This window comes from Manis pentadactyla, chromosome 8 (genome assembly GCF_030020395.1).
Source record: "Manis pentadactyla isolate mManPen7 chromosome 8, mManPen7.hap1, whole genome shotgun sequence".
NCBI classification, from domain to species: Eukaryota; Metazoa; Chordata; class Mammalia; order Pholidota; family Manidae; genus Manis; species Manis pentadactyla.
In genome coordinates, this window is record NC_080026.1 from 7,099,687 (window position 1) to 7,118,540 (window position 18,854).

The 18,854-nt window shown below is 38.1% G+C and overlaps 1 protein-coding gene across 2 annotated transcripts in view; it reads right to left on the reverse strand.

The window, feature by feature from the left end:
* Positions 1–18,854, reverse strand: part of XIRP2 (xin actin binding repeat containing 2) — a 59,356-nt gene that overhangs the window by 32,080 nt on the left and 8,422 nt on the right. For both annotated transcript variants that reach the window (XM_057505456.1, XM_036884180.2), the window contains exons 2-3: positions 10,264–10,424; positions 4,390–4,527 (exon numbers count right to left, since the gene is read on the reverse strand). In XM_057505456.1, the coding sequence (XP_057361439.1) occupies positions 4,390–4,527; positions 10,264–10,320 (195 nt within the window). In that variant the 5' untranslated portion in view covers positions 10,321–10,424. The remainder of the gene's footprint in view (positions 1–4,389; positions 4,528–10,263; positions 10,425–18,854) is intronic.

The following is an 18,854-nucleotide window of genomic DNA, read 5'->3' on the forward strand; positions in this document are numbered from 1 at the left end:
TTCATATATGTCAGGCATTATAGTAGGAGTTTTACATGGACCATCTCATTTTATTCTTAAAACACATCTGTTAGATGATCCTTATTTCACAGAAGAGATGAGGTGGCCACAACATGATAGAATCTGGACTGTCTGACTCGGGAGCCAGCATGCCTAACCATTTCTCTAAACTGCTTCATTTTAAGCGAGGCTACTCTAAATTATAATAGTCATTTTAAAATAGTGCACACAATTAAAAGGCAATACATGGGTTTGGTCACAACCTTTTGTGTTGATGGAGATGTAGGTTAGTTGGAGCTGTTAGTAGTAATGTATGACTTTGAAAATGACTAATGGCAGAAAGCTATAGGCAGGGGGCACATACATGCAAATGCTTTGCAATGTGGAAGCTGACAAAGAAACATGATTAGTTTATTAGAAAATAATTATGGGCCACCATTAAAAAGTCTAAAACACACAGATGTCACATTATATTTGTCACAAGCTGCCAAAAATGTTTTCTATTAATCTTAATTTGTCCAGGGATTGTTCCAAATCCACATAATCCACATGCACATTTTACAGGGTGCCAATGTTTACACTGGGATTTTTGAAGCCGCAGATCTATGCAGAAGGTGCATACTGTTTTGCAGCTCCCTCCTGGTCCACATCAGCATTGGCAGCAGGGAGCAAAGGTCAGGAAAGCTTTACAGCCTTTTGACCTGGATTCAGTGCAGCTATTTCCACACAAAGGCAGTTACCTAAGCCTTGTGTTGCACTGATTATTTCCAAAATTTTTGGAGCTCCATCAACTCTTCCCTACTTAAGCCACTTAAAAAAGAAAAAGCAACCCCTGAAAAGAAAAGGTGTCTAGGATTTCCTAATATGCAAACAGCCTCTCAGTACTCAGCATAAATACAGGGGAAAGAAAAGAAAGAAGAAATTCATCAGAGATGGTGAAAGTCAGACCCTGAGTGTGAAAATACGGTACACAGAAGGAACGTCTCAGACTGCTAACGGGTCTGAGGTATACTCTTTGGGGGAATGGGAATGCTCTAAAATTAGATTTTGGTGACACCACAGGACTTTGTAAATATACTAAACAGCAATTGAATCGTACACTTAAAATGGGTGAATTTTACAGTATGCAAATGATATCTCAATAAAGCTGTTAAGAAAGTAAAAAAAAGGAAGAAAGTCTTTAAAAAAAAAAAACCACCCAGAAACTGTAGAATGGGAAAGTGAAAATAAACTCAGAAAAGAGACAGTGGTGGTTTTACACCAATAACACATTATAGTATCTTCTCCAGCTTATTTCAAGGGACCCTTTTAAGAATGAGGGGACAGGTCATGTATTAAGAATGTTCTTCCCAAATAGAGCCTGTCATAGTGAGTGGATTAAAAACATCCCTCCTAAGTGGTCCTTCCCATTCTAGCATTTAAGATCTAACTGATTTTCACTGACATAGAACGCTGAGAAATCAATCCTAAAATAAAATCAGAAACAAGGCTGATAGAATATTTTTAACCTAAAATTATCAACAGGAGACATGCTGAGTGGGTTATAATCCCTTAAAGAAGGTTGAATTTCATTCATATCTACTGGAATCAGTAATGACTGTTTTGAGAATCTAAATGGGTGATGTTAAAAGAAAAAAGAATATTACCAGAGCCACTTAATAAGTTTCCCCAATACCTACTTTTAAGAAGCTGATCCCTGGCCCCACAAGGCACCCAGAGGCCCTGATTGTCCAGAAGAGCTCCTTTTCCTAACATACAGAAGGGTACTCTACAGGCTAGGAGCAATGCTGCTAACTGTTGGCCAGGCAGAACCATAAAGTGTGGCAAGCTTAGAATATATAAATAGGACATTATCTCAAAATTTAAATGTCTGGCATAAAGGAATGTTCCTGTATTTTTACTTCCTTTTTTTTTTTTTTGTCTATTTCAGAAACCCCTTTTCAATAGGTATAAAATAGTTTGGTCCATTAACAAACAGAAGGGCCTTTTAACCTCAGAGATAGCTTAATTTTTAAAACTTGTTTAGCCCCATTGCTGACCTCCCAAACTGCTGCCAAAATAGCCAGTTAGTTACCCAGAAACATCTCACTTCAATACATTAGGAAGGAAAGAGGCAGGTTGGACTTGATGATTGTACATTACAAAATTATTACTCTTTGTGACATTAAATGCTGTTGGAAATACAAAACAAATGCTATTTCTTCTACCTCTAATTAAACTTGATTTCCAAATTAATATTAATTTTTGTATGTCAACAATATAAATATTTTTTTTTGGCCTGGGCACAGACTTAGGAGGGAGATAAGTCTTTCAACGAGCAAAGGGACACTATCAGAGCCGACAGCAGTTCAGGGAAGAGAATTAACTGTCTCCACCACTACACGTGTTGTCCTCAATCCCTGCTGATAAGGAGGGTAATTTTTAGAATGCATTTAGATAACTTTAAAAGATAAATGAACATCTATGACACAATTTTTCTACATTTTGCCCTCTACAACCGAATTTGACATATATCTCAAATTTCCAATAAGAATTATAAATTAGTCCTTTTATTTTCTGAGGTACACATGACATTTTCTTTCATTTTCCCACTAACGCAGCATACAGTCCAATAGAAAGTATTTACTAGTTTATTCTTACCTATGTTTCCTTTATATTTTATGTATAAGTAGTTGTATTATGATTTAGGATTAGTCATTTATCATGGGATTACCAGGTACTGTTAGTGTGTCTAAAGGTATACAATGAACCTGAAGTTTAGAGAGAACACTGCAGGTCCAGGGTCATGCAGATATAGACTTCTAGTGCCTGTTTTTAAAAAAATTATTCTCACACATATTAGTATTTCATGGTCACAGGGTGGGAACTATAGCTTATAATAATAAACTATATTTGCAAGGAACTTACAGTGGAGGTATATACACACACAGTTATTTGGTTTTGTTTTACCCAGTATCCACTGATTCTTCCTTGATAACTTTATGCCGAGGACTTCCATAGACTTGCATAGATAAACAGGTGCAGAGGCCTTAGCCAATTAGGATCCTCTGCAGTGATTAGTTGTAGGAGGAGCAAATCTGTTTCACCTAGAGCCAGTTAGATGTGGTAAAGATTGTTCCTGGGACTTCTGGGAAAAAGATTTTCACCCTTACTCTGCATCTTTTTTACTATGATGTTGGGGAAACCTGACTAATAACAGGGCCAGCCCAGAGGAAGTGAGGCTGAGGAAATTTTAAGAGGAATTTGTTACTTAAATTATTAAAGATAACTGTATTTCCCATTGCTGACCAATTTCAAATAAACACAAAATGACTCACTTAAAGACTCCTTTGTTTTAACAGCTATATGTTAGATCACAAGTGTTTCCAATCTTCATTTCTTATTTACATTATGTTTCCCTTAGGCAAAATTAAAATAAGTCTTATCGTAAATTTATAGGGCTATGGATATTGCCCATTTTTTCAGACAAACACAGAAAAAGAAAAATACTATTTCATGGTAGATTTTTAATCATTCTGTCTGATATACCACCCATCCTCCACCATGCTTGCTTAATTGCCTCACTTTTTTATTAAACTTAAGTAACTCTAAATATCCTAGCAATTTTCTTAAAAAAAAAAAAAGAAAGTTTTATCTCCCACTGTAGAATTCAGAAGTACTCCACTTACTTTCTTCCTCATAGAAAACCTGAGCCTACATACAGCTGTTTATAGTGCAATCACTATTTTTCAAAGTGCCAAGCTCAGGGTAATGAGTTTTATTACTTAGATTCTCACATTCAAAAATCATTATACCTCATGACAATACTGGTGATACATGATAATGGAGGAATGAAACTGGAAAAACATCTTTTATATAAGATAACATTTAGAAGTTACATTATGCAGTTTTATGTTACATCTGGGTTCTACTACTTAACTTTTGATGATTTTAAAGAAAACAGAAAACACCACAATCAACAGCTGAATACTGCTTCAAATTTAATCTATGTGAGCAACCAGCCGATAGTTTATCATGAATTATAACCTTGAAGTGGCATCTCAATATAAACATTGTTCTCAACATTTCTATTTGCCTGTTGACTAACTTAGACTATTTAAATTTTCACTTATGTTTGAAACATTAGAAGCTGAGAAAAATATTCCAGTATGGTTCCCCACAAAAAGAGCAAAATTGAGGAAGTAAATTTAAAAAAAAAAATTATAATAAACCACTACATTAATATGTTTTAAAGATGATTTTATAAAGCATTTTAAAATGACAATTTTTGTTAATAAGTAATGAAAATACATGTATCACCAAAGTGGGGGGAGAAGGTGGTCTGCATAGGCACTGAAATAAGAATGCTTCAACCATTTATGATTTATCCATTACCTATAATTGGATTACCTGCTCAGATCTGTCCTGGTGCTGGTGCTGGTACTGAGAAAAGGTATTACAGGAAGAAGGAATTTTGTCCTTCTCAAATTGTTTCTTCATTCTGGCCAAACCAGCAGGCACTGGGCACATTTCTGATTCCTCCATCATCTAAGACAATTCAAGACAAAGGGAAATTCAGTTTTACATTTATCCAGGATGGGATTTTCAAGCTATGTTTTTTTTTAGTAGTTGGCAATTATTAATAGGTGGTTTAGTAAAAAGATATTAACATACACAAGCATTTCAGTAGGCTCTTAAGAAAAATAATCTCTCCATGTTGTTTTCTCATTTATCAGTTTTTTTATATTAAGCCAAACTATTGAGTAAATTCTTATCTCAGATTTTGATGTCTGGAGATTAGACCTATTAGATTGTATTTCCCTAATAATACACAGACAAGAGGAAATTAGAAAAATGGATTCAATTTTAACCCACAGTAAGGTTATCATTAAAATCCCAAATGTCTGTAGAGACAACAAATTATTAAGAATATTCAAAACATTGCATTCATTCCAAAATATATTTTAATCATTAAGAATGAGAAAAATAACCCTCTCATGCAAAAATATTAGTATCAGTAATAATAACTCATTAATACTAGTGCTGGATGATTTTCTATGTATTTACATATGCTTTGCCATTTGATGCTTCTCCATATCCTGTGAGATATGGACACATATTTTCCTCATTTTAAAATGAGGAATCAAGGTTTGGGGAAATGAGGCAGCTTGTGAAGTTCTCACAGCTAGGGTACAGGTGAGTATAGGGCTGGAATCTGAGTTCATACCCGGCTATCTTAATCACAGCTGTTTGTCTTAATCATTAGCCTTAAAGGATGGGCAGAAAAACAGTTTTGCACCAGGATAGGCATACCCCGGGTCTCAGCTCAGTATTGTGTTAAGAATCAGCGGGTTTAAGGTTAGCAGGATTCTAGTCTATCACTGGCATTGTACAGATGAGAAAGTCACTTTCAGCAGGCATCACTGGGGCAATCTGAAAAACGCTGAGGAGTCTTATCAGATCTTATGCCCCTGTGGGAAGTGCAGTGATTTAAGGGCTTTGGTTTTGGTGATTCAGCACAATCCCCAGCCCAGCAGGCACTCAAGCCCAGGCAGGATGACAACTCTCATGCAGGAGGGCCCCATGCCAACCAGCCCTTCTCTGGCTGGAGGTCTGCTGAGAACTGGAAGGAGACTCAGCAATGGTTCAAACCACAGGTGGTCTCCTGAGGTCTCGCCCAGTCCTGACATAACCTGACAGATGAGACCTGAAAGTAACTGGAAGCCCGTAAGCCACAGTTCCCATAAGATGGACTGTGGACTCTTCGGGATCTGGAGTCTTTATCCTAGTATGCAGTTTCTCAGATACTAAGAATATGACTGCTGTCTCAGGGTTTCTCATACTCCAGAACACTGGAGACTAAATTAATACTCAGGATTAACCGAATCACTAGCAAATGCTCAAGTGCTTGCCTTATTAAGTTCAGAACCTTTCCTCAATCCATGGACTGTCAAATATTTAGGAATATGCAAAGGCAACCTACGGTATGAGAGAATATATTTGTAAATGATTTGTCCAATAAGGGGTTAACAATCAAAATATATAAAGAACTCTTACACCTCAACAACCAAAAAAAACCCAATTAAAAAATGACCAGAGGACCTGAACAGATATTTCTCCAAACAAGAAATACAGGTGGCCAACAGGCACATGAAAAGATGCTCCACATAGCTAATCAACAGCAAAATGCAAATCAAAACCACAATGAGATATTACCTCATGACAGTTAGCATGGCCACTATCCAAAAAACAAGAAATAACAAGTGTTGGCGAGGATGTGGAGAAAAGGGAACCCTCCTACACTGCTGGTGGGAATGTCAACTGGTGCAGCCACTATGGAAAGCAGTATGGAGGTTCCTCAAAAAACTAAAAATAGAAATAGTATATAACCCAGTAATTCCACTTCTAGGAACTTACCCAAAGAAAACAAAATCCCTGATTTGAAAAGATATATACATCTCTATGTTTATTGCTGCATTATTTACAATAGCCAAGATATGGAAATACCCAACGTGGCCATCAATAGATGAATGGATAAAGAAGAAGTGGTACATATACACAATGGAAAATTATTCAGCCATAAAAAAGAAAGAAATCCTGCCATTTGTAACAAGATGGATGGACTTAGAGGGTATTATGCTAAGTGAAATAAGCCAGGCAGAGAAAGACAAATACCATATGATTTCACTTATTTGTGGTGCCGAGGGTAAGGGTGTTAAAAGGGCACAAAAATTCTCAATCATAATATAAGTTGGTCACAGGCATGGTAGTAAGGTATGGAGAATACAGCCAATGATTCTGTAACATCTGCCTATGCTGACAGATAGTAACTTTAGTAGTGGGAGTGAGGATTTAATAACATGGTTAACTGCTGAACCACTGTGCCGTATACTTGAAATCAATATAAGATTGCATACCAACAATACTTCAATTAAAAAGAGAATGTGCACACTGGCTCTATGGGAAGAAGGGATTGTACACTTACTAGATATATATGCTATCAAATTCTGCAATAAATTTCAAATGTTTGGTCAATTTCTTCAAATCCTGGTCAGTTTCTACCATTTGATACAAGTTAAAGCAATGAGAAAGCCTGGCATCTCTTCTAAAATTGAAGATAAGGGGAAGGGTGAGTTAAATCTGTAATACTTTCACCTCCCTCTGCCATTTAATTTATATACATGGTCTTCCTTGATTGATCATATAGAGATAATATATAAGTATTAAATTCTATACAGTAAGCTTATTGTTAAGAAGAACCTTATCCTTTCCAACAACTATAAACAATGTCCACATCATGTGCAAGTTAATCTGGTGAGCCTCAGTAGTTATGCTAATGACCGGATGCTTTCCTAGTGAGTGCACTTTCATGAAGTTATCAGTTCCTATACTGAACAGGTTGCCTCTCAACCACCAAATAATTAAAAAGCAGATATATCCGTTCCTGTCCTTTAGCTTTGTGCTTTGGAATTGGATCACGTTTCACACCCCAACATGTGCACAGTTGACTATCTTTACTGCTAATACGGCCACTAGCCATAGTATTACCGCTACACACTCTTGCTGCTGTCCAGGTAAGTGAGGAAGTCCTTTGAGCGTAGTTGAATGGTGATGACAAGCTCCCTTATTCAGCTCAGCTTGTAAATGCAGTTTTATGTATGTGAGTCGGCAGGACTGGCTCCAAGGGGTGGTCTGTGGCCACGAGCTGGAATGAAGTTCTCTTGCTCAGATGGAGATTACCCCCAGGACTCTGCCATGTTTACCACCACGTACTAACATCCCAACGAATCCAAGTTATTGTAAATAACCACATAACTTAGATTGCTTTGTGTTGAATATTTTATGCTTATAATCCTTATTCTATGTTTCTTATTCTTGACTCAGAAATGCGATTTCTCAGAAATAATCTAATGGGTATGCTGATAATAATTAAATTAATTTAAAGACCTAACACAGAACCTACCTATTACTAAGTTAATTAAATAATAATTTGAATACCTAACACTTAAACCTGGGTATATTTTTCACATAATGATCAATTTCCTTTACAAAGAACTGTCCTTGGGTTCTAGGGCCCACCCAACAGGAAGAGCATGATTTGGGGTGTTGGACAGACAGTGGTTCTAATCTCAGTTCTGACACTTAAAACCTTGGATTAGAATTCCTGAACCTCAGTTTTCTTTCTTGTAAACTGAGAGTAACATTGTATTTATCACATATTTCTTGGGAGTGCTAAAAAAACATAAAGGAAGGAAATTGCACAGCACAGAATCTGGCGATTGAATTTGTTGCTTAGCCAATGTCACCACCCCTTCTCTACTAGGGGGCTTCCGCAGACCACAGTCTTTCCGTGGGCCTAATTTTCATTTAGGTTCAACTAAATGCCATCTGGATGAGGCTAGGACCAAGAAAAACTGATTATTGTTAGCTATCTCAGTGTGATTAAAATACAATGGATTCAGCTTGGGGCCCAATCAGTGACTCCCAGCTTTTGCACATAAACTACTCAGTTTACTGGTGTAGACAGAAATTTTCTTGCAGAGTTCCCATGATTTTTTAATTGAACAAACATGGATGCAACTGACTAAATAACACAATTATTCTGTTTTTCTTTTGTATTTACCAGGATTTCTCTGAAAAAATATAGTGCTCTTTTTTTTGCTGTACAGTATTACCTTAGGACCAAGCTAAATAGTAGGACATTTTGGGGGCCAGAGATGCTTTCTTGTATGAGAAGAGGCAGTTGAATATATTTAAAAAGATACTGGAGTCAAGAGACTAGGAGTCTAGACTGACTTTGTCACTATCTAATGCATGATCTCTCATAAATCACTTTATCTTAGTTTGTTTTATCTGTAAATGGGCAGGAAAGAGGATTTTTAAATTCCTTTTATGTTGCCTATATTCAGAATAGCATTAAATTTTTTAATTTTTGTATTAAATAGTGGGGTGATTTAGTTTTTTTATATGCCCAATTCACATATTCTCTTTTTAATACATTAGAAGTATAACTCATGCCTTTACAAATTTGTTTTATGGTGTATTTTCATAGTGCCTGGAAAGATATAAATATTCCTAAATTAAAGGTTGTTTACTAAATAGCCAGTCTCTAACTAGGTACTTTAAAAATCAGCTTGTTTCCCCAAGAATCCTTTTTCCAAATTAGGACACTAATTTGTAGTAAAGTTCCTCAATGGTCCAGCAGGGGGTGCTATCTAAGAAGACTGGAAGAAGACACTGGAGTGATAACTTTTGGAAGAGATCTAAGTACTTATGTCATTTCTGTACACTCATTCAAAATCTATGCTGCACCTAAAATGTATTTTAATGACTGTATAAAAGCTTAAATGTCATCTAGAATTGCAGTATTGTTAATGAGTTTGGCACAGTCAGCCTTATCTCTAAATAATTTGTAAAGAATGTTAAGTGTAGCTATTTTTGAGTACCAACCACCCTTCTTGGCTATTCTGTCTCTCTCCTCTTTTAGTTAAATGAACAACTTTGCTAATTCGGAGATTATAATTATAAAAGAATATCCTTATATTCCTTTAAGCTATAAAGCTGCTACTAATAAAATGACTCATCAAATCCTGTGGATTGAAGGCCACAGAATATGAATCCCAACACATTCTTTAGAATATGACTTTATTATGTGTTGGTTCTAAAAACTGGTGGTCTTACCAAATCCTGCTGTTTCCTATCATCATAATTGGTTTTAGCAGAGTGCCTACATTGCTAATCTCCCTCATTTCTATGTTGATTAAGCTATTCCTAATGGATTTAGTGCATACAGAGAAATGAGGAAAGAAAAAAAAATTACACTGCCAGTGAATTTAAATGAACTGTACATGAGACCAGGGAGGGCAGCATGCAGACCCACATTATTAAAATTTGAAATTAATTCCCAACCTTCCTGAGGAGAATAGCTATAGGTTAAGTGATAATGATGGCAATAATACCACATTTATACAATGCCTTATGGCTTCCTCATAAATTATCGCTGACTCCTCACTGCAGACCCTCTGCCATAGATGGTTATTCCCATTTTTTGGTTAAAGAAACTGAAGCTCAGGGAGGGGTTCAGATAGTAGCCCAAGTTAACGCAGCTAACAAGTAGCAAAGCTGAAGTTTAAATTCAGATCCTCTGAATTTGCTTCACACTATTTCCGCGCTGCTTCTACTTGGTCCCGCTGTCCAGTGGCGTTCTTATGCTGCAGCGAAGGAGGGTGTGTGAAGGGAGGAGCACAGGCACATGGCAGTGCAAAGCCATCGGGAGAAACTTACGTTGGCAGAGGAACTGCGGCAGTCACCCCTGGAAACAGCTGCCTGGTACCTCGCCATCCGCTCCTTCAAAGACACCACCTCCTGGAGGCCTGACACCTCCTCACTCTGTGCGGCACTGTCTTCGGCAAATCCACCCGCAGGCTTAACAGGGCCAACAGTCACTGAAAACAAATACGGCATGCTCAGATATGCATCAGGCTTTGAAAGAAAACAGCATCACCTTATGAACAGTGTAGGCATTTAAAATGTCTGGTCTAATAAACAGGCTGCAACACTTCACTGGATTTTCTAAGTTTCATGGCCACCTCTTTCCTTTAAGCTTTCAAGCAAAACTACAATCTGTCTATATAGGAACATAAGTTTATGCAAACATCAAAAGGAAATACTGTCCCCACTCCTACTCCTGCAATTATTCTGATGAGAAATCGTTATTTATTAAGTGATACATAATGTTAATAACGAGCTTTCCTGAAGCACTAGCTATGTGTTGGATTTATGCTAAATGCTGTAAGAGCATTATCTCATTTATGTCTCTAATAATCTCATGAGGTTGGTGCTGTTATTCTCTAAAATTTACAGATAAGAAAACAGGAAGCTTTAGTGGTTAAAAAAAATTTCCCATGATTGCATCCTTAATATGTGGCAGATTTGTTGGTCTGACTCAATCTTTAGCAAGTCTAAAAATTGCTCTTTGCTTCTCTTCCCACCCCTCAACCCCCAACCTGGCTGAGATGTGGGAATGCTATGAGAATTACAGACTGTGGGTTTATTTCTTCTGTTCGTTAGAGGCATGTGTTACATAAGAAAGAAATAATAGTCTCATGAGAAAAAAAGACCCTACCAAATTGTCTCATAATGAAATAAAGGCTTTTATGCTTGTTTCCTATATATTTTCACATAACCCATACTGGGTAGGCAAAAGGGGAGAGAAATGAGGAGACTCACAAAGGGAACGTAAGGAGCCCCTCTGGTCCCGTGGACAGACGCATACATCCCGGGAAGCAGAGCGTCTGCACCGAAACGCGAGGACTGGGCCGTGTGAATATGCCGGGGAGCCGAAGATGCAGAAGGAGGGTAACAGACCACACTGGGAACCTTGGGGCCTGATTTTGAGGATAACTTTAAAGAATTCCTCACCTCCACACAGTCTCTGCAAATGGAGAATTGGATGGACTAAGGAGTTCAGTGTTTTTTAAACTGATGAAAAATCTTCAGAAATTTAAGTAATTTATAAAGTGACTTCAATTGGACTTTCTAAGCATGGAAAACTCTCACTAACAATGTTTTAAACGAGACAAAAGGAAAACTGGAGAGGGACCATTGTAATAAATAGGCTGAAGTGTTGTTACTTTTCCATAAAGAACACTGACATTTGGGGAAAAACTGCTAACATTATTGAAAGAATGAGCCACAACAACAAAAAAAATTAAAGAAGTATGTATAAACTGCTTTCTCTGTGTCAGGCATTAATCCATTTAATGCTCTTAACCACCCTGTGAGGTAGAGACTATTTTTATTTTTTATCTCCATTTTTACAGATAAGGAAAGAGAGACACAGAAAGGTTACAGAACTTGCTAAAGGTTGAAGGGCTGCTGAGCTTCAGAACTGGCTCCAGGTTCCGTGTCTTAACTACAATTCTGTGATGCCTCTCAAGACGGGTGGGTGTCCCCAAACTGAAGAGATCAATCTCAACTATCACCTTCTCCAGTAATCAGAAGAATGAAAATTCAAATGACAGAGAGGGGCTTTTTTCTGTTGTGAACTGTCTTATTGCAAATGCAATAAAAAAAATTAAAAAACATTCCTAGATAGCTAATCCAGTGTGGAATTACGCCTCAAAAGAAATTTTAAGGTTTAAGAGGAATCTGAACTCATGAGCAGAAAAATGAGGATTCGTGACTTATTTTCTTCAAAACTTTCTAAAATCAGTCCAAGAAGTCTTTATTAGGTACAAACTAGGAGCCAGGAGAGAGTGAGCTGGCATGTCACATGGAAGCCTACAGGGCTGACGCAAACACAGATACCAGCTTCAAGAATGCAAACACCCTTGTAGTGACACACCAGTAACCTTGCTATTATATTCTGGATGCATTATAAAGAAGTCAGCTGCTTAAGTTGGAAAATTGATTGAGAACTAAATTGGGAGAGTGATGAACTAAATTCTGTCAAATCTAAATGTATGATCTACAACCCAGCTTGGATTTATGGACAGGATATCATACCAACAGATGTATCATAGGCTCACAGCCACTAGCATGAATATATTCTCTATAATTCTTAATATTTGCATATCCCTCATCTAATAATAAAATTCATCTCTTTAAAAGGTTCAGAATGCTGCTGTCAAGTCAAATTTGTAATCAATTTGAGTTTTTTATTTTTACCATCATTTGAATATTATAAAACCAAGAAATTGATGGAGAACAAAATGAAAGAGCAAGTATATAGCATCATCTTGCAATAAATTTACAGGTCTTAAAAAACATGGAGAGGGAGGGCAAAGAGTAAAATGAGTGGCAGTGTATGCGATGGCAACATAAAAACTATGTCATGGCATCCATCTAGCATATGAACACAGTGAATCAGACTGTTTTTTAAAACTAACCCCCTATGGTCCTATTCTCCCCCAAATGCACCGTGTTATTGCATGTTCATTTGTCACCTTCCCCCAAATTCATCCATCCATCTCATCACTATGCTTTATACATTAACAAAAACAGATCATCTCTTAAGGTATAGGAAGGATTGGCCACTGCTTCCTTCCTAACCTTCCCCTAATCAGTGTTCTAGTTCACCAGATATGCAAGAGATCCTGTATTTCCAGCAGCATGTTAGAAGAAGAAGATATGATTTAGCAATGTGGCAAGCAAAATACTGGTCTTCCAAAGATATTTACATTTTTTGGGAGGGAGTGGGAGACGGAGGGTGGGGGAAAGGAAGGGGAGAGAGAGGCAGTGCGGATTCTACGCGCGACTAGCCTTGAAAGCAGAGGAAAGGTCCCACAAATCAAGAAGTGTAGTAGCTTCTAGAGGCTTCTAGAGGTAAGGAAACAGACCCCCACAGAGCTGCTGGAAGGAGCCTGGCCAAGCCAACACCTTGGTTTTGGTCCAGTGAAACCCATTTTGGACTTTGGACCTCCAGAACTGTAATATAATAAACTTGTGCTATAGTAAGCTCCTCCTTTTGTGGAAATTTGTTACAGCAGCAATAGGAAACCAACATAAGCATCCAGTGTACACATGCATACACCTCTCCAAGTCAGAAATTGCCACACAGTAGACTATTTTTAAGGTATATTTTAGTTACACCTCCCCCAAACCACAGATTTCTATACGCAAGCCACTCTGTGATGAAAACATCTTTGAAGTCATGTTCCATAGAAGAAGTGTCTACATACTTATAGATAAGACTCAGTTTAAATGTCTGTTTAGATTTTCATCTCTCTAACAGAACTGCCATTTCTAATTGTAATAAACTTCTTGTTATATAGACCTGTCCTGTTTTCCACAGCTCCTATCATCTTGCAAGAACTACTGCTGGTAATAGAGTGGTTATGAATGAGTAGAATTTAGCCAGGAGTTAGATAGTCATTAGTACATTAAATATTGCTAGTTTTAGTTTAGGCATATTTGAAAATTTAATCATATTGCTGTTAAGTACTTTTGAATTAATGCTCAGTTTAGTTAAATAATTGGCCAGTTACAAAATCAATAATTGAATAAAATAACTGAACTTTCTTTGAAATGATCATAGTTAGAACCATTAAATGTAGATCACAGCATTAAGTCTCCTGTTAAACCTTTCCCTAGCACAACCAGACTTCCAATGCACTATAACAATGATACTATCTGTTAATGAGTATCGATTATGTGTTAATCATTTTACATGTATTCTTATACATCTACATTCTACACCTAATTCTTGTAACAACCATGATGGGTGGTATTATTTCCCTTTTACTTATGAGGAAAATAACATTCAAAGGATAAAATCATATAGTATGTGACTGAGGCTGGAATTAAGTTCAGGTATTTCTGAATGCAAAGCTATTCAATTCTACACAGTCCATTATGCAAATATTTTCATTAAAACATAAAATTTAATTATAAAGCAAATTTTTAATTAAGGTACAAATCCTCCTTTCTTGCTTCCTAAACATCTACAAACAAACCCTTTCCAGACATACATTCCCGTGAGCCTAGGGATAAATCAAAGGGGAACCATTAAGTTGAATTTCTATGACTCTAAGTGGCTGCTCCTTCATCTTTATAAGCTTGAGTTTAGAATTAGAAATCAAAGCAAATTCTTCAGTTATGATTCCTTGGTGGCTACAGATATCAAACTTGAGACCCGGGTAGGTACCAGCCCAAGTGAACAGGAGAAGGGAGGAACTTTACTGTGAGGGAAGGAAAATGCAAGCAGGCACCCCTGCTCTAATTTTCTGTTGCTCTCTTCTGCCCCGGCACATGGGAGGGGTGGCCTGCTTTCATCAAAGTGCCCTCTTGTTGAAGTTTGCATCCCAGATATACAGGAAAGAGTATTTGATCAACTCTTCTCTTGAGGCTTCAGTCAAGCATTCAATAAATGTCTACCCATCACTGTTGGCCAAGCACAGGGCTCAGAACAAGCACTATTATATTCAGTCCTGCTCGACTTGAAGGGAGAAGAAAAGAAAAACGCCAGAGAGAACCTCAAGAAATACTGTATTCTAAGAAGGGCTGATCTGGCTTATCTCTAAAAACAGAAATCACAACAGGTGGCCTCATGTCAACGTGCTGACTTCTGAGTAAGTTCCCCGTGCTGGCCGGCCCTGCTAAGCAGGTTGGCTTGTCTGAAGATACACCCCGTGGAGCCCCACTGGGTGGGGAATCCTGGGGCATTTGATGGCATGCACTCCACATCCCCACCCCCAAAACCACATTTATTTATACTGAGATGAAATCACATTAAAACGGATCAAGCCCAATCACATTTGATGGGGTTGAAAAGTCCCTTATATGTGGCCTCAGAAAGGTTTGATCTCTCTTCAGATTCCCCCACGTAATCCAGACAGTGAGAAGCTCTCTCTGCTACCCTCCCCCAACATTTACAAATAATACTTCCATCTGTGTGACTTACTCCATCTTAGTCCGTCTGTGAGTCCCTCTAGCCTCCCTGCTTCTCTCAGCCTCCACCAGCAATGCAAGGTCCTCCAGCAAGGGCAGAGCTCAACCAGTTTTGTAAACCTGCTTTACACCAGTTCTGTCTTGGGCCTTTTATCTGTGTTCTTGGCACTGGCCAATGAACCACCAATTTTGCACCAGCGCGCACAGGGCAGTCCTTAGATGATGTCAAGTCCACGAAAATCGTCCTAGTGTGTCACAATACAGGGACACACAGGCTCCATTCCCTGCCACCCCCTGAAATGGTTCCTCACATTTTCCGTTGTTCTATGTATTTTAGGAAAAACCATGAAACCATCGCTCACATTTTTCCCTTCGTGGTGGAGCCTTAGAGCAGCAGGCTTGGCACATTGCACCCTGGTCCAGACCAGCTGGGTGGTGATGACAGGCCACCCCCCAAGCCTCTGCTCCCCTTTCACAGCCTACACCAAAGGCAGAGAGAAGGATTCTGGATTCCTCATTTATGATCCCCCCCACTGTTCCGCTCCTACCTTTGTGTTGCTAAGTACCTCTACTAAGTACCATATTTTAGGTGTTAAACACCACTAAATTCAGTTAGTTTGAATATAGGTATTTCTATTTAATTTGAGTATTCCTTCTCTTTACATTGATTTCCAACCGTTCTTCCTAAAGACTCTGTTCTCGAAAATCCTCAAATTTTGTTATCAGTCTGCATTTCTTGACCTCTCCCTGAGTAGCATGTCTTTGATGTGACTTCTTCTCACCCATTATTTCCAAATGTTCTCCTATCTTGTTCCGCCTGCTTCGTTTCTGCTTTTCCTTTTCCCAGGCTTCCCTGGGATTCCCAGGGCTCCAAATCTTCCTGTATGTGTGGCCCAGTCACAGGCAGGCAGTGCTTTGGGAGAAGGTCATCTTCCTTCTGTTTTTCTCGGCTGGAACTTGAGAAATGCAAGCAAACGTGCTCACTCCTTCAACCCGAGAGAGCCAATCCACAAGCTTCATCTACAACTAGCAGCAAACGAGCAACGCTTCTGAAGGGCATTGCTGAAACATCTACCAGCACCTCTAAAACCATCAGGACCTTGGCTGAATGCACAGGAAGTGATTGCATTCTGGAATCAGAGCTGTTTGTTAGTATATGGAGATGACTCATGCATACTAGCTTAGAATCTGTCTTTCCCTAAAAGGATCCACGTCTCTCTCACAGGCTTTGTAAAAGTCCATGTGAAACTAGTTCATGTGTATTGGATTGTTTTGCTTGCTCCAAGTATGATGTTGGCACTCAACAGATCAAAAATAAGCAACAGTGATATAATGGAGATGAACCTTTAAGAATTTGCACCTTTGGACAACATCCTCCTGGCATGCCCACCTTTAAGGTGCTTCAGTGTAGGCAGAAGTAGGAGAGTTAATTACTTACTATTACCTTAACTCATTTCTGTTCCAGTTGCATTCTGGAACAGCCGGAGGTTTCTGAATCTGTAGGAATTCCCTGATTCTCTACCTTCTTTCCCGTTTTCCCTTCCCTGATAAGGTTAGCATCTGAGATTTATTCTGGCAAAGAATATTAAAAGAAAGCCTACATTATCAAATTCTGACTCTCAATGAATAAGGCAATTCAAGTTATGGCAGCTTTTCTCCTACTAATCATCCTTTTCCTATGGAAACCAAACGTGTTTATCCATCTTTTGTCTTAGAGAAATTCAGCCTCTGAATTTACATAAATTACCTTCAGTGACCTTAAATGAGTCTTTGTTTAAAAGGCTGTCTCTGCCTAAGTTCACAAACAACACATACTTGATATGTTTTTCTTTTGAACTTAATGACTGATAGACTTGATCAAAGAAGGGAAACCACACAGACAATTCCACTTTCTTTTTTGAACATTATTTGGCAAAGCTACGCAATCCAGGAGAAAAGTGTAAATAATAATACAACATATTGCATGGTGAATAACTAACTCCTTGGAAAGTAAGTTCACTCTTTCAGAGCAGTGATGTACTTAGAAAAATTCTGTCTAAAGAAACAAACACTTTCAAAACAATGTGGTGGCCTTCAAGTATTTAATCTCAAGTAGGAAGATAAAACTGCTAATTTTAAGCAAGTGGTTTAATTTAAGGTCTTCTTATTAACCTGTGAGTTTTCTCTACTTTACACATGTCAGCCTCCTCATCCCATTTACTTATAGTTATTTATCTTTAAAAATTTGGCAGTGGTATTTGTTTCTTTTTCCCCAGATTCAGACCTAATCTTGCAAATGCACCATAAGTGCAGGAGCACAGTTTATGCTGCTTATTTCACTCCTGCTTTTAAAGCGCGAAGTGTAAAAATTAGCCTTTAAATGTTATTCAGATTGAAACTTGCTCTTTTCCATGCACATTAAGACAGTAACATCTGTGAACAAAGAATTTAATTAAAACTTGCAAACAAAAGTTTTCCTAGGCCAGTGTTATTTAAACTCAAAGTGTGGAAAAAGGTGAGAGAGGGGGAGTTGGAGAGAATAAAATGTAAAAAGCAATAAAAAAATAATATATTGGGCTTCTTTGTGAAATTCCATTTGGAGCTAAGCTTTCACAGCCTTAAAATAGAATTACTTTCCAAGGCTATTCCTTTCGGTCACCAAAGCCTTGGGCAGATCGACAAGTCACTTCAACTTAGTGTGCCCTCCCATTGTATTAGGACAACTCACCTGAAAGGGAACTCAGACTGTGAAGTTAAGCATCTCCTTATTTGTTTTCAAATGTTATTTAACTGTGACAGCAGGTGATCAACCACTAGTCAGGAGCTCAGCATCAGTTGGCATCTCTTAAGTATTCTGGTAGCAACATACCCGTGTCTACCACGATTTCAGCCGAAGACTCTCTTAGCTTCATCAGTTTGCAAATTGGTAACACAGACATTGTGACTATGCAGGGATGGCCATCACAAAGTGGACAGAAATGCTCTGTATGGGCTGTTACGTGGGGATAGGAGAAATATAAGGCTGTCTAAGAATGACATGGCTGTGCTTTCCCTAACATAGTGGCAGGGACTTTCCCAACATTTTTTGCAAAACTGGTTGCTAAATTTTTATTGTTATCTGAAACTAAAATTCCTAGGTAGCCAAGAAGCAAACTGACACTTGAGATTAAGATGGCCAACTCCACAGTATTTAACCTTTCACATCATGATGTATACACAGTGGATGCAGGTTAAGCATTTATTGAATGAATGGTTCCTGTTGACAGATTTTGTTACTTTCTCTTGCTTACTCCTTTTCAAACAGTAGAAAAGAAGTTACAAATTCTGCAACAGAGTTATTTAAGTGGCACAGAGATGTGAATGTTGGGATTAGAGCTTCCATGAGGGAGCAAAAATAACCTTCTTGCCTGGGAACCTGTGAGTCTCCCACAATGAAATCCATCTCATCACCAAAAAACGCTCAGCAGGAAGCCACATGAGCAGGTGAACATCAGAGCTGCATAGAA